Consider the following 17,370-nt stretch of genomic DNA (forward strand, 5'->3'; position numbering starts at 1 on the left):
GTTTAGCAGCAGAAGGAATTAAAGTACCCTGTATGTTAAGATTTTGAGGCTGTGTGTGAAGCATTCAAATCTGAGGTGAACAGTGTATTAATATTAGATATACATTTGGTTAGGTTTGGCAATGGGTTGTGAAGGACCAGAATTACCATGACTAATGGAGGATTCACTGGACTTCTGAAGTTTAGCATAGGAAGCAAGTGATGTCAATTCTTTATGAAGCTCATCACTCTCGAAAGATGGTTGAACTTGTGCGTTGTCCAAAGGTGGAGGCGTGTCATTATCATCACCATCCCTGCTATAAACAACTACTCTAGTCTTTCCCAACATCTTCCCTGAACTAAAAGCAAATTACCTTTTGCACTTAAAACTGATAATTTGATCGGGAACCATTAAAACATACTTTTCCATGAGTGGTACCAAGTGAAATGCACTCTTCATAATGATTACTTAAATCACAGTATTGCCTGACACGATACACAAAGGAAATGTGGATCATGATCTCCCAGAAATAAGCTAACAAAACCAGGGGAAGACATCTTTATGCGCAGTATGTAAGCAATCGGGAGAGCATGTGATCGTGGTCAGTTGACGAAAATAACTAAAGACAAAGGTATCTTACGTGGCAACTCAGGTTATTACCACTTATACTAGAAGTTTTAATTTTAGGGGTAAGTGAAATTATACCGGGCTTCTGGAGAAGCAATATGAGCATCAGGAGAGATTTGTGAAAATAATACCTGCATCTCTCACTCTTTTTTAAAAGTACAGTTACAGGTTTTATGTTCCAATTTGATATCACTAAAGTTACACACAAGCTTCTGTCCTGATTCACTTGTTCCTCACTCTTGGCTCACAGTGCAAGATGTCATTGCTGATTGTGAACTTAGCTATATTCAAAATTTTATAATAATTTACTTGCATTTTTATTACTGTATGATGGTAGCTAGTGAATTTAGAAAAAATATATTTATGAAATATTTGTTGACATGATTTTTGTATAAGCAAATATATGTACAGTATATGCATTATACAGTATATATAAGCTAACTTTTCAAGATGTATTTCTTAAACTCAATTAAGTGCCTTTTCCTTCTTATGATTTCCTAAATATACTTTATTCTTGACAGCATCTAAAGACGAAAACTTTTAAATGGGATATCAGTTTAATCTATACTTAATTATAGATATTTTGTATGCTGTCAAGTTCATTATAGTGTGAGTAGTAGTACTGCTTTGATTTACCAAGGTATTAAAAATTATATTCTATTACCAAATATACAAAGTTAGGAAAGTAAATATAAAAAAAAAATAATTGTTTATGTGGATATGAAGGTGTGAAGAAATTATTTACTTTTGGATATTTATTTTAAACATCAATGAATAAATATGCATTTTCTTGTCCCTGAGCATATCACCCTTTAAAAGAAGAGGGATCACTATGTACTGTACATTCCAAGGTTATTGAGCTAAAGAAATAGAATTTTGGTATTGTGAATGAAGAGAAGGAATAGTAGCCAATGGCAGAAGGGTTTCATGTGTAAGTTAAAAGTCTTTGGAAAAAGGTGAAATAGATAAATGGAAAATCTAATATAAACTCTGTAAAACTGTGAGGAAATGAGCAATCTAAAAAAAAGCAACTTTAAAATCACCATGATTGAAAATTTGTGAAGAAATAAGGAATCATTAGAGACAAGATACTTATTTTAGTACAAAAAATATAGAAATTAAAGATAATTAAGTTTGCTAGAGCATATTTTGAAAGTGTTGAAGGAATTATCAGACGATAACAGTGAAGAAATACTGAAATTTAGTGTCAATTAACTCATAGGAAATCAACAGGTAGTTTTTATAATTAGACTACTATCAAAATACAATGGGAAAAGGAAGAGATATTACACCATGTGTGTGGGTCTTGAGAAGACATTTTGTGTACCTAGACAAGAAATTATACGGGCATCACAAAAGCAGGATTACCAAAAAGACCCCTTAAAATGTTACTCCACTATAACAATATTTATTTTTTATAGGAATTTGAGATAAATGTTGATATCTATCAAAGCTCAGTACTGTCTCCTATGATATATTTTATTTATTATAGGTATTGAGGAAGGTACAGATGAGTGTTAAATAAACAACAGTTAATCTAGTGTTAACAAAAGAATTAGATGGAAAGATGAAAAGAGATTTTAAAATGCTTGTCGATCGTGGAGAAAGTGATTTAAAATCTGTGTAAGCAAAACCAAGATTATAGTGACTAGAAAGGAATGGAAAAAAGTATGACTTGGAAAGCTACTTTACTCCAGGTGAGTTGTAGCAGTTAAGTCACTACAGTATTACATCAAGTCATAACAAATGATGACCTAAGAGATGCTCTGGTTTACAAAATACAAGTGAAATTTCAAATGACTGAAAAATATAAGGGCATATGAGAAAGAAAGGAAGGATAACTTTTGTTTCCTTGAATAGACAGACCTTACAAAATCTAGGTCATTTGTTTTGTCATTGGAATGTAGGAATTACATTAACCCAAAACGTGCTATGCATCGATTTTATTGACGCATCATGAGTTGTCAAAGTATGATGTCGATATTGGTGATGCTTTATTTTTTAAAATTTCCCAGGATTCACTCTTGGACCTCCTGACCCCAGCTCAGTGCCATAGATATATTCTTTAATCATTCAGCTTGCAGCTGGAGGGAAGAGTTGCCCGATATTATAAGGTTTTACATATAATAAAAGGGAAAAGGTAACATCAACTTCAGGAGGTGGGTGGAGCTATCGACGTATGTTTGTCTGTTAGCGGTAAAAAAAAAAAAAATTCATTTCCGACATTTTATCATTATTTTCTAATTTTATTCATTAGAATGGCCTTTCATGATGATAATAATGATTCTTTCTCAAATACTAGTGACTTTGACATTGATAATGTCAGTGATTATTACATTAAATGATGAAAGTGACGATTGTTCAAACGCAATTGGTAAAATTTATGGGTACGAACGAATCTGCCTGAAAAGGGATCTGAAAAGGATGTATAACACAAAATTTAAGTCTTCAAATATATAGTATACAATATGAACAGGTTTATCTATATTCTTTTCACATATGCTTATGCTTTTTTTCTTGTTTCATAAGGTATGTAACAATAGTAGGTAATACTAGTGTTGGCCGGAGTTTGCGTATGCAAAAACACACTTACAAATATACATATAAAAACATCCATTCAACGAACAATTATTTCTTGTATATTATAAATTTTCTTACAATCGTTCACTAAATTTGCTAATATTCTGGCATGAAAAAATTAAAATGCATCAAAAACTATTTTATCAAGCCATCAAAAACAAAAAAGTTCTTTACAGTACATGTGTTTATCATTTTTAATTTTCAAATTATTTTTTAGATATATTTTTTACAGTTCTGTGAGATTTAATTTTTAGCTATTAATCTCCATTTCAAGGACATTCTTTTGATATATAAATATTGGGTAATTTAATTTGTAATAAATGAGAAAATATTAGTTTAATGATAAAATCGCGAAACTCATGATGCGACCGTCGTCCTTTGGCAGCATTCCCCTAGCACTTCATGGATTAAGAAGGAACTAGGAAAGAATAACAATATCCTGGATGAAGTGGGAAATTAGTATACAACTAGTATTGTACTGTTAATGAAAGTACTGTACAGTATTCCATTAGTAAACAGGCAAAACATTTACATTTAAAGCATGTAATACTTAACACAGCAGAGAAATTGGCACTTTCTAAGAAAAATAAGTTTGAATTTAGAGAGTGCAACTACATAAAATTCAAATTCACGGATAGAGTCTGTGGAGCTCACATTGCAAATGAAGTTGTTGATAGATATGACCTGTAACTGGAAAATAGACCTATTGTATATATAATAAATAAATGGTTTGGAATATGTAATAAAGGGAACAGTAGGCCTAGTAATTTATTCAGGGGAAAGAAGCACTTTATTTACGAAACTAGTGATTATGGAAGTCTCTGAATATCAGGTTAGAAGGCCATACAAAATGATCTAGATCAAATCAAATGTATGAACTGCATACAACAACAAAGAGTGTTGACTTATTGTACTAAATTAAAACTTAACCTGAAACACCATTTTTTAGCATTGATTTATGGGTATTGTCACAATTAAAGATTTTGATAGATCATCCATATACTGTATATGGCGAGATGAGAAATTAATAAACTTATAAACTTCTTTTTTAATTTTCTGTCTGTATTCTCATCTACTCCATGATTTTCAAGGTCATCCTACTAATCCAAATACTGTTGATTGTTTCATGTTTGCTACTTTCATCTCTTCTTTTTCTGACAGAATTTTCACTGATTTTCTAGGCCATCCTCTTGTTTTTCATCCTACTTTCATGTTCGATAATTACTTAAGTTTCAACTGCTTTGATTTTAATTTACTGCTTGAATTCTATGCTGGTCCACAATTTTCTAAGCTTTCCTACTGTTCTTCATGCTGTATTTGCTACTTCTCTGACTTTCAACTCTTTTCTCGGGCCTTTCTAGTCATCCCTCCTCTACTTGTTTTCCTCCTGAATTCCTATCTCATCCATCATTTTCTAGCTCATTCTAGTGTTCTTCGTACTGTTACTCTCATATATACTACTTTTCTGACTTTCAACTCTTTGTTATATTTCCTTTCCTGTCTGAATACCCATTTGGTACATGATTTTATCTACCATTCTGCCATTCTCCATACATTTACTTTCACATTTCCTGTTTTTATTTTTGCTAACTGCTTTCTTTCCTTCTCATCACATCTAAACTGTCTAAACCTTGTGATGTCAATCTTTATCCTGTCTTTGTATATTTATCTCACTTATATCACATTGTTATCCATCTGAATTGAACCTTTCTCTGTGTTTCGTTTCGTGTAAAAGCTATTCCTCCTGAATATTAGCCCTTATTATATTATGTTGCACATATCATACTAGTAACCCTTAATACTTAGAGCATTTTAACAAGAAGTCATGGAAAAATGTTATTGCAGTGTTGCTTTTTATTACTTATGTTTGGTTAGATACAAATTAGGATGTATGATGGAGTTTGATGTTTGTAAAATTAACTGAAATAAACTACAGGCAAACAATAAATGACTTGACAAATGATCCACATCACTGATACAGTACTGAAAACCCTGAAGTAGATAGAAAATTATAGTAGCGTACATCCCAAAGTTCAATTTTCTTCAACCACAGAAAAATTTTGCAGTCTCTCATTTTGGGGCATAGAAAATTGTTTGTTGCTTTTTGTTTGCCAAATGAAATATCAAGCATTAATAAAAAAGGAAAATATATAAACAGTGATATAGAATCAAGCCAAATATTGCTGAATTAGTCCAAAATACTGCAAGTGAAAGCTCTATGCATTACTATTTTAGTATGGATGTCCCATTCTATGAAAAGGATTGTTTCTGAGATGTCCCATTTTCTAGTTTGCGTGCTATTTTCCAAAGGGGAAATTAGGCCAAATTTTAAGTCTGAAAAATATTCTAATTTCTCGTCACAAAAAAATAAAGTTTGATTTTCATAATACAATGATATAGTAAAAAGGGTCTTTATGATTTTGACTGAAATGATACAGTGAAAATTTCTTTATGACTGTTTAACCAAGGACAGTACTATTATCACCACAATGATCTTTTAAGCGCCATTATAAGGATATAGTGTAAACCCAAAATATATAATTTTAATAGCTTAGTTTTTATCATTACAGTATTCTATAATAGATATTAATAATTTTTTTCAAATGTCTTTCATAGGTATTAGCAATTAATTATTACGCATTTCACCCAATTTAGTAACTGGAGTTGTAAAAAAATCCTTTACCATATTTTGACATTAAAGATACTAAATATAACATGTGTATATGAATAATAGATATAACAAAAAATAATTAGTGTACAGTACCTTGTTTTATCTTTGAAGCAGTACTACTCTACACTTGTGTGTACTTTTTCATAATCTTCATCTGTTGTCACATGTGAGCCTAGAGTGAGGGATTAATGAGCCATTGTCCTTGACGTTACGTTATTTGTTGTTGTGCCAGAGGAGGACTGGGAAAAGGAGCTGCGTGAAGAACTTGGTGAAGCTTTGGGCGAATATGAAGTTGTGGGCGGAGCTGGAAAGGACAACGAAAAATGGGAGGAAGAAATTCAAAATATGATTGATGACGAGGACTCAGGAGACCTGCGATAATCAACACCCATGCAAAAATAAACCCCAACATACTTATCCCAGTTAATTATATTTAAATTTATATATTGATTTTTTTTTTATAAATTGCCTTTATTGAACTCAAGGGCATTACAGATGTCTTTTTCAATTCTGTAACATACAAGTAGTTTTCATAATATAAAAACTATTTTTGAATCATATACAATTATTCAAAAATATCCAGTTTGAGAATTATTATGAATCACCATGTACTCAGTCTTATTATTTACAAATGTATAAAATGTGTAGGATTAAGAAAAGGATTAATTAACAACATATATGGAAACTAGAATTGCCTTGTAATGGTTTAAAACAAGTTCTTTAAACTATCAGTATATTATAAGCTATAAAAGTAACTTCAAAGTTCTAAAGCAGTCTTGAACAAAATTGTCATAAAGAATACTTTTAACTATGACTGATATCTTCCATGTAGCTAATAATTGGCCACTACTTTAATTTCATTGATATGGAGTCTGTAGGACTCTGCAACTTAGCCCATTATTTTTTTGGGTCTTCATTTGGTCAATGACAAACGGTTTACTTTGGCTGTTGTACAGATGGTAAAAGACCAGTGGGTCTCCAAAGATTTAAATAGCCATTTTCTCTCTCCTCTCTCTGGTTTTACGTAAGGCAGTAATACTCACATGGGACATTAATGGCAGTCTGAGTAGTGGTGCTTTATTAATACTGGACCTGAAAGCCAGAGAGATTGAGTGTATTAATGGTTAATTTTCAGAGATTAAAGAAATTGAGAAATTGTTTGAGTATAAATAATGTTATTGTTTGCTAGTACTAGACAAATTGTAAACTTGTTGCTGGTCTATGGCACAATATAAAATAGTTATGTGCATATGAAAGGTTTCATACAGCTACACAGCCTATTCTCTTTCAACAATATTACGTCCACTGTACTAACAGAAAGTGTGCCGTACCCAGAATTTAGAAAATGGAATTGTAATAAGAGATTTTATGGCTTGTTAAATTTTTATGCTTGATATTCTGCTGCAGAAAGTCCTTTATAATACTTAGTTTCCATGAATTGGTTTAGTATTTTGATTCATTTCATCTTTTTAAGTAACAGCTTCATTTTCTTTCATTTGTTATTTTGTCTGAGTACCATTTGTAATGTAAAAAAAATACCATGATTATGTGGCCTTGTCAGTTTTATTTTAAATTAGCTGTATTTCTATTTTGTACTTTTATCTGCAATGGTAATACTTATTCTAAACCATATCTCTCTTTTAAATGCTATCAAAGGTCGGCAGTGTATTGCAGCTTAGGTAAAGTATCACAGGTAGCTTTTACATCTTTACCTTGCATTTTATGCAATTTGTAGTATTCATTTGCTATTTTGACTCCATGATTCATTGAAAGGTTTCAGACTCCATATACTTGATAAATGAATTTATATGACCATTGTTATAATACTGTGTATTTTCTGGAGTAGTTTAAGAACCCAGATGTATCTTGGTATGTATCAGAGAATTCAAGGTAGTTCCTTAGGAATCTCATTAGCTGCCAAGTTGAAAATTAGCCACAGATGGCAAAGTAGCAGCAGCAGCAGCTAGTGTCTGCTTTGTATAAAAGGTCTTTTAGAGCTTTCTTATTGGTGGTAAGTTCAAAGGTGGTCTCAGACAGAAGCCACATTACATAAGACATTTCTTTATGCCAGGTTTGGTTGAAAGGCCAATGTTAAAAGGAACTTTTGCTACTATCTTGTGTGGTATTGGTCATTACGTATATCAAGAATATGCGTGAAGCAGAACATCACTTAAATTAAAATGCCTACATACAGACATACATACCCTGTATACAGTATCTACTTACACATACACTAGCACAAGCACACAATTCTGAAAATATTTAGCACTTTGTGATGGAGAGATTTACATACACAATTCAGAGATATGAAAGAAGGGGTTATGAAGCCATTTTGAGAATTATGTTTTATTCTGATTTCATTACTAAATGCGTGTCTGTGTGGGTTATTCATGTTCATAAAATAGGATTAGATATTCATTTCAAGTTTAGTTTACCTGTGACCTTTGTATTGCAGTCTTTTTATATCTTAAAAAAGCATTTTAATTAAGTCGCTAGTGTTGAAGTGTGTATATATATATATATATATATATATATATATATATATATATATATATATATATATATATATGATTAAAAATTATAATTATTAATAATTTCAATAATAATGATTTTAATTATAATAAGATTGATATTAAAATTCTATATGTATATATATATATATATATATATATATATATATATATATATATATATATATATATATATATATATATATATATATATGTATATATATATATATATATATATATATATATATATATATATATATATATATACACAAATATAATATATGCACTTATTAATTGCTAAGTATTTAGCATTGATAGTTTTTATCAAGGGTATTTTCTTTTTCTATAACATTCAGAGAGATAAACCTGTGTAACAAATATTTATAATTAGCTCTTTAAGTTAGCTTTATTTGGCATCACCAACATGTGTGAATGAGATCCTCGGTATATATGGTGTATGCTGCAAATGTTTCATCCAGAAAAAAAAACCCTTTGGAGGGCTGCTGCAGAAGTTATCTCAAGAAAACTTCACCTGTTTGATTAAAATGCTCTAACTCAACAGCAAGAGCAAATTTAGTCTTAACACTGGACCAAAGGTCACTCAAGAGGGTTTCAGATTCGGTGATTTTCATCACTCGTGTTTATGAAAGTTTCTCTCACTTTTGTTATTATATCGAGGATTTTGAAAATGTGTCGAGGTGAATTGCTTCCTTGGGATTTTGTGGGCACAGATTATATAGAATCTTTGTTATGAAATATAAAATACCTAAAGCTGAACCCTCTATATCAGCTTCTTCAGATATTGTTAGCAGTGATGTTTCAGTAAATCCTTAAATAGTTTGGAAAGTGTAGTACATTTTCTTTCCATGATATTGTAATGATGAATGCTGTAATGTTGTTTTATCACTATCAAATGCAACTCATGTACACAAATTGGTTAAGTAAGTGTAAACCACAGCAAGTTTCTTATCACCTTTTGTCATGATATCCATGGCAAGGTATCTGAAAATAGATTGTTAGTTATATAGACAATGGCAAATAAATTATCAAAATTTGAAGAAGCTGAGAGTGACCGCACCTTTGCCAGCATGCTACATCACTTTGTCTGTTGTATGCTGGTATGTAAGGTGTGCCTCAACGATGTAGCTAGAAGGATGTTGTGTGATGGTTTGTTTGTATGTATGTTTGTTCATTGTTTGGCAGATGCATTCTGCCATGTGATGTAGAAATGTTGTCCCTTAAGTATGTTATACTATGGTACCTGTGCCCAGTAAAATGGATTAAGTATTTTGTATATTATTTCCCTGTAAAATATTTATTAGGCATTGAAGTCAAATAATTATACTTGACTGTAATGTGTTATTTCCTAGAAAGGTTTTAAAGAGCTTAACGTCAGTTGCATGAGATAACTATACACTTTTATTCCTAAGCTTTAATAAAGGGGGGTTTGACAAAGGAAAAACCTATTTTTTGGGAGGAGCTATGTGGTCTCCATGGACTTTCCTGTAAAGGCTAGAACAGAGAATCCTATATAACATAACAATACTAAATAAATATTATCTCTACTGCTCTAAGGCCAATGTTTCAATGTGCAAAGCATGGACTCGGTTTGTATAAGGGAGACCCACGGAGTCAGGCTCTATTGAATGTGTCACTGTAACTGTAATACTAGTGGATGGGTCTCTTCTTAGCATCATTATTGAATTTTCAAGTAATAGATTTCATGGAGTAGTTGATGATGGGCGCCATAGTAAGTATAGGAATGTGATATCTGGTGTTCCTCAGGAGTTTTCTATTCATACACATGTCATGTGGTTTGGCCTAGAAAACAAGCTTGTTGCATATGTAGATGATGCTACTCTCTTTGCATCAATTCTATCTCCTGAATATAGATCTGGAGTTGCTGAATCTCTTAATAGAGATCTAGCTAAGATTAGTGCATGGTTCAAATTATGGGGCATGAAGTTGAATCCTAACAAAACTTAAAGTATGATTGTAAGTAGGTCGAGCACAGTGGCTCCTTAACATCCAGATCTCGGCATTGATAATGTTTATTTAACTCTATAACTCTCTTGAAATTTTGTGTGATTCTCAACTGTAAATTTACTTTTGAGAAACACCTTAGGTCTGTCTCTTCTTCAATTGCACGAACAATTGTCTTATTGAGAAAGTATTTTCATATTTTCGGTGATCAATGTATTCTGAAGAAGTGTTTTACTTCTTTCATTCTACCTTATTTCAAGTATTTTTCTCCTGTCTGGTCTTCAGCTGCTGAGTCTCATCTTAACTTGTTGGACAGAAACTTACAGTCTATTAAATTTCTTATTCTTGATATAGATATTAATCTGACACCATTGTTCAATTAGTTTGTTAGGATGTTGCATAAGACTTTTCGTAACTGTGATCATCCTTTACATTCAGATATTCCTTGACAATACCATGCTGTTTGTAATACTGGGTATGCAATTAATTGTATTAGTGATGCCTTTCCCATCATGGGGCTCAATACTACACAATATTCTAGAAGTATTATTCCAGCTGTGACCAAGTTGTGGAATGCTCTTAATCAAGTGCTTCAAAATTTCAAACTTGCAGCAAATGTTTTTATGTTGAACATTGTGACATGTCTCTTTTCCTAGTTATTACAGTATATGAAAGATCTATTTTAATGTCACTTTTCTTAAAATATATTTTAATTGTTCATTATATCTCATGTAGTTTATTTATTTCCTTATTTCCTTTCCTCACTGGGCTATTTTTTCCTTATTGGAGCCCGTGGGCATAATAGCATCCTGCTTTTCCAACTAGAGTTATAGCTTCCCTAGTAATAATAATAATAACTAATGACATATCATCACCGAGAACCAATACTAATACTAAAGAAAATGCTATTTGCATGCTCATTTGTGCCATGCCACCATCTTCCATACTTTGTGATAATCTAGTGTACTCCTTCCCTACATGAGGATTAAGAGGACGATAGTTCTCGGAAACTAAAAAAAAAAAAAAACCTTACGAAAACAAGGTTTTTCCTTCATCCACACCACTTTTTTTTTTAGGGTAATGTGTTGTGTTCCAAGGACTAATACCAGAACAATATTGAATAAACTTGTGTATCATACAGAATGAATGTCTACAACCAAGTGATCAACAAAATCATGCATGTATAGGTGAGAAGAAAACTAACGAGTCAGAAGAAGAAGCTGTCATTATGCTTTTGTTGCAGAGCCTGATTGACGTGCACAATTTTATATACAATTTCCTCTTGTAGGTACCATGAACGAGCCAAGTACACCACAAATGCACATTGTAATACTTGGGTTTGTTTCAGGTAATGTTTTATAAACACCATATTGCCAAATCAACCCGTCAAGCTGTGGATGTCCTGAAAATGCTTATCAGCAAAAAAGGACAATGATGAAGCAAATTTTCACACATCGGGGTTTTTAGGGATGAGGGAGTATCAGCTCTCGTGATAGTGGAGGTCATTAGAATGAAGATATCCCATGTTGAGAAGTTATTGTTGGTTTGGGCACTTTGAAACTTACTACCTTCTGAGGATGTAGATCTCTGTAGATGTAATTACACGATAGACACTGGACAGAGGTTAACATTTGCCAGTTTTAAGGCTGTAATGTAAAGAGGATCCCGCCTCTGAAGAGGCTTTATGTTTTAGGCTAAAAACATAAGACCCAGTGTTAGAATTAGGAGACTTAGGAATGGGTGATAAATTCTGATCTTTCCGTAATGCTGCAAGCTCATCGAGTCTTGCTCCCGAGGCTTATGATAAAAGAAAAAACCTTTCTGGAGTAGCTCTTCGTGGGAAATGGAGGAATTATGTAATTTTGCCAAAAAACTCTAGCACTATCAAGAGACCAGGTCACTGAAAGGGTTGGTGGAGATTGTCATTGTTAAGCAAAAGACTGAGTAATCGTGTGAAACCTATCAAAGTCTAAATCCACACCAAAAGCTCACTTGAGAGATTCTGTCATTGCAGATTTGTATTACAAGATTGAAGATAAGAAGCTTAAGCCACCGGAAAGGAAGCAAAGATATCTGCAGTTATCTGGGACAATTCCCTTCAACTGTTGTTGAAGATGACCTCTTACAGCACATCAACTAAGTTATTTTGCGAGCTGAAAATTCCCTTATGTATATATGGGAAAGAAAAAACTGTAAAGATTCTGGGTCGTAAATGAAGATATTCCGACTTACTAATTTCTAATGCAGCTCAGCTGACAGAGAAGAATATTCTTAGATGCTGGAGCAACGGATACCACGGGTGTTTGGCCAATGGGGAGTTACCAGCATAGCTAATCCTAAGAATTATTGAAGGATATTCAGTCTTGGAAATCAAAGTCCGAGGAAACTGATAAATTGAGGACCATCTGTTCCAGACCAGGTTCAAGGCATCTCTTGAAACTGCCAGAGAATCTGCATTCAGAGTTATATATAGTGTAAGTTTGTGGTTATCTTTCGCTGCAAACAGGTATACTCGGAGATCAAGGACAATCTTTAGTTTCTCTTGGAAAGAGCTCTTAGCAAAGATCTATTCTGTTTCAAGAGCTGTGTGTTTGAACAGGACATCCCCTACTACAATGGAAGAGCCTGAAAGATGGAATGAGCAGTGACTCCTCAACATCTGGATCTCAGCATTGATAATGTTTCTTTGACTATTTATGACTCTTAAGATTTTAGGTGTGATTCTCAACAGTAAACTTACTTTTGAGAAACACATTAGGTCTGTGTCTTCTTCAATGCACAAAAAAATTGGCTTATTGAGAAAGTCCTTTAAGGTTTTTGGTGAACAATCTAATCTGAAAAAGTTTTTTAATTCTTTCATTCTACCTTGTTTCGAGTATTGTTCTCCTGTCTGGCCTTCAGCTGCTGATTCTCATCTTAATTTGTTGGACAGAAACTTACGGTCTATTAAATTCCTTATTCTAGATCTAGATATTAATCTTTCGCACCATCGTTCAATTAGTTCATTATGCATGATGCATAAGATTTTTCATAATTCTGACCATCCTTTACATTCAGATCTTCCTGGACAGTTCCATCCTGTTTGTAAAACTAGGCATGCAGTTAATTTAATAGTCAGGCTGCTCCATCATACTACACAGTGTTCTAGAAGTTTTATTCCAGCGATGACCAAATTGTGGAATGGTCTTTCTAATCAGGTAGTTTAATCAGTAGAACTTCAAAAGTTAAAACTTGCAGCAAATGTTTTTATGTTGAACAGGTTGACACAAGTCTTTTTATAGTTTATACATGACATATATTTTGATGTTGCTGTTTTTAAAATTATTTATTGTTAATTTTTTCTCATCGTTTATTTATTTCCTTATTTCCTTTCCTCACTGGGCTATTTTTCCCTGTTGAAGCCCAAAGCCTTATAGCATCTTGCTTTTCCAACTAGGGTTGTAGCTTGGCTAGTAATAATAATAATGGGGATAGTAACAAATCCCTCTCATAAAGGAACTTTATAATGGGAAGAATCACTGCAATGAGAATTCTTGAGTAGGATCCTCCTCTCCCGAGACAACAATTTGCCAACTTGTTGTCCATGAAAATCTTTATACAAGAATTCTCTCTAGGAGTGAATCTCTTCAATGTTAAGAAATCCTTTTTCAGTTCAAACACATGTTAAATGCTGTGAACTGATGGAAAAATTTCCTGAAAACAAGTTTCCTTTGACTGACCTTCCCAACTCAACCAGGAGAGTTTGTATGAAGGATCATGGATATCAAGAGAGGGACCAATGGATAGGGCCTTTGGTGCGGTCCAGGGCCTGAAAATTCTCTTGCAGAAACTGAGTATCTGGATCTGGTTGTCTCGAAATATTTTCTGAGCCAATCTTCATACCAAAATGAGTCTTTCAAACTCTTCTTCAAACTGGATTGATTATTGAAGCAAACTGAAAAAGGCCCAAGACCTTTTTCAGTTGTGGTCTGGAGGAGCAGCAACTTCGAAAAAAAAGATTGACTTTGCTTAGAATTCTTTGTGGAGAGGCTTTTGGCAAGCTTGGAGTGGCTTCTGTCATATTCTAATGAAGACCTAGCCGCCAAAATATGCTTCTGGAAACTAGTTTTGATTTTAAGAAGTTTATTATGAACCATAGATCCTGAAGAACTTTCAAGACTTGATTTGTGTACCCAAGGCAGAATTCTTTCATCTCAGCCTAAATTAGCCAGTCGTCCAAATAGGCAGTGACCTGAGCTGCCTGCAACCGAAGAAACTTGATTATTGAATTTACTTGTTTTTTTTTTTCTACCAATAATGAGGCAGTATTGAGCCACAAGGGCACCTCCTTGACCCTGTATGAAGCCCTCTGAAGCTAAAACCCAAAGAAAGGTCTGAAGTGGAGAGGAATAGAAATGTGTCAATCAGCGTCTTTTAGATCTGAAATACCGGTCCATGTACTCGGTGTAATAATTGGTAGACAAGTGTGATGATTGTTATCTTAAATGCGTCGCATCTGATGTGTGTCTTGAGACGTGAAATGTCAAGTATCACTACTCATGGGTGAGTTTTTGTAGTACACTGAATAGTTTGCCCTGAAAATTTAGGAATCTGTATGTTTCCTAGACTCCTTTTTACCATTTTGCTTACAAATAAGTCAAGTCCCAGGATTCAAGTTTGATGAAGATGGCATTGTGGAGGTGGTTAGAAGATCCACAGCCAACTCTTGACCTTTCTTAAAAAAGATGGAGTTAACCCCTGACCTGAGAACATTCATTGATGAGGTCCTTTGCCACTGCAAGACTAACCAGCAACCCATTTTCTCCTGGTATGCCTCCATTTACCCTTTTTCCAAAGAAAAAATTCAGAATGACCAGAGATTTGGGACTCTCCCTGAGCAGGAGGATTTTGCTGCCTCAGTTTTCCTCGAAGAAAAACTCTGGGATTGTTGCTAATTTCTACTATGACTAAGCTTTGTAATTGAAGGTTTTCTTCTTTTTTAGGTAAGGCCAAACCTTACTTCCATTTCTCAAAAGGGGAAGTGCCAACTGCAAGTGTATTAGCTTTATCTACTAAAGCTTGGGGGGAAAAGTCATTTACATAAAGGGTCACTATATAAAAACTCTTTACTGCAACCTTCTCCAGATCAAAGCAGCCTTGCCTCTTATTTTGTTTTGACAAGTTCTGTTAAATCTTGAAAGTAGGTTTACACAGTAACTTTGCCATTACAGAAGTGGCAATCTGGGATCCCCCTTCAACTCCCACTTTATAGAGGACATGAAAGACACCAGGTTAAAGAAAGTCTGAATGTCTACCGAGCATTAAATTCTGCTATCATAAGATGGACTTTAATGGAAGAAATACCATCACCCAATTGACTGATACCTACCTGAGCTTACCATTTCTTGGGGAGAAAGTTCTGTGAATCTTTTGAACTCTATAGGAGAACACTCTTAAAAGGAACTACACTGTACATTCTTTGGGCATAGTAAAGTCTCCTTTCAGTAACCTGTCTATCATCGATTCTAATCCCATCTCGATAATTTTGGCCTAGAAGGATATTTTCTTTCTTGGTACTATCCTCTCAATCACTGAAGCATCAGGGAAACTGTGGTCTAGAAGAAAACCATTAGGCTCTGAAACCCCCTTTGCCAAGCTGGCTAAGACAGACTAGTACATCCTCAAGATACCTCTTAGGGGAATTTGCTAAGGGATAGATCCTTAATCTGTTAACGTGTTACAAAATTTTCAAATTCCACATCAAATGGAAGATCAAAGCCAATGCATCTAAAAGTGTTCTATTCACGCCAAAAAGCACATCTCATGCCAAATTTCAAGGGTTGCCCACTCAGTCCTCTTCCTCCAAATCCATAGAAGCATCCACCTACATCGAATCTCCCTATTACCAAACCCAAAAGACTGGGATCAGAAGTTACCACCTCCACTGGAGTTTTCTCCTGAATCCAACAGCCTAAAGGTCTTGCCAGACCTGGATCCTCAAGCTGGGACGAAGAGGGAGTGGATGGAGCTTAGAAACTCCCAGTTATGGTAACCATAGAAAGGATCCCTATAAAGGGAGTGGATGATGCCTAAACTATCTTAACAATAACCTGAGGTGTCCAAAGGGGATGCAAGCCATCCGAATTCAGGAGGAACGGTAACCTGACTAGCGGAAACCTGGGTTGGAGCAGACTTAGCAAACTGACCAAGCCATCCTCTGACCAAAAATGTACCACTTGATAGGGTACCTAGTTCACGACCTCTCTACCAAAACCCCTTACTGTCGAATTCAGTGGTGTTGGACAGAAGAGTTCCCCGAGTTTCTTACAGGGTTTTACTCAACAGAACCTACAGTCCTATATTATTATTATTATTATTATTATTATTATTATTTTTATTATTATTATTATTATTATTATTACTACTAGCCAAGCTACAACCCTACTTGGAAAAGAAAGAAATGAGAAGTAATGAACAATTAAGATAACATATTTTAAAAACAACAAAAACATTAAAACAGATATTTCATATACAAACTATAACAAGACTTATGTCAGCCTGGTCAAAATAAAAACATTTGCTGCAAGTATGAACTTTTGAAGTTCTACTGATTCAACTACCCAATTAGGAAGATTATTCCACAACTTGGTCACAGCTGAAATAAAACTTCTAGAATACTATGTAGTATTGAGCCTTGTGATGGAGAAAGGCTGACTATTAGAATTAATTGCTTGCTTAGCATTACGAACAGGATGGAATTGTCCTGGAAGATTTGAATGTAAAGGATGGTCAGAAATATGAAAAATCTTATGCAACATGCATAATGAACTAAGTGAATGATGGTGCCAGAGATTAATATCTAGATCAGGAATCATAAATTCAATAGACCGTAAATTCTTGTACAACAAATCCAGATGAGAATCAGCAGTTGATGACCAGACCGGAGAACAATACTCGAAACACGGTAGAATGTAAAGATTAAAACACTTCTTCAGAATAGATTGATCACCGAAAATCTTAAAAGACTTGGTCAATAAGCCA

The 17,370-nt window shown here is 33.8% G+C and overlaps 1 protein-coding gene across 21 annotated transcripts in view; it reads left to right on the top strand.

Annotated features, from left to right (window-relative positions):
- LOC137631142 (synapse-associated protein of 47 kDa-like) overlaps positions 1–9,654 on the top strand; it is a 717,291-nt gene extending 707,637 nt beyond the window's left edge. For 20 of the 21 annotated variants that reach the window (XM_068362822.1, XM_068362819.1, XM_068362838.1 and 17 more), the window contains one exon: positions 6,090–9,654. In XM_068362822.1, the coding sequence (XP_068218923.1) occupies positions 6,090–6,238 (149 nt within the window). In that variant the 3' untranslated portion in view covers positions 6,239–9,654. The remainder of the gene's footprint in view (positions 1–6,089) is intronic. The other variant, XM_068362837.1, reaches the window with a different exon arrangement.
- Positions 9,655–17,370: the final 7,716 nt, after the last annotated feature.

This window comes from Palaemon carinicauda, chromosome 39 (genome assembly GCF_036898095.1).
Source record: "Palaemon carinicauda isolate YSFRI2023 chromosome 39, ASM3689809v2, whole genome shotgun sequence".
Taxonomy (NCBI): domain Eukaryota; kingdom Metazoa; phylum Arthropoda; class Malacostraca; order Decapoda; family Palaemonidae; genus Palaemon; species Palaemon carinicauda.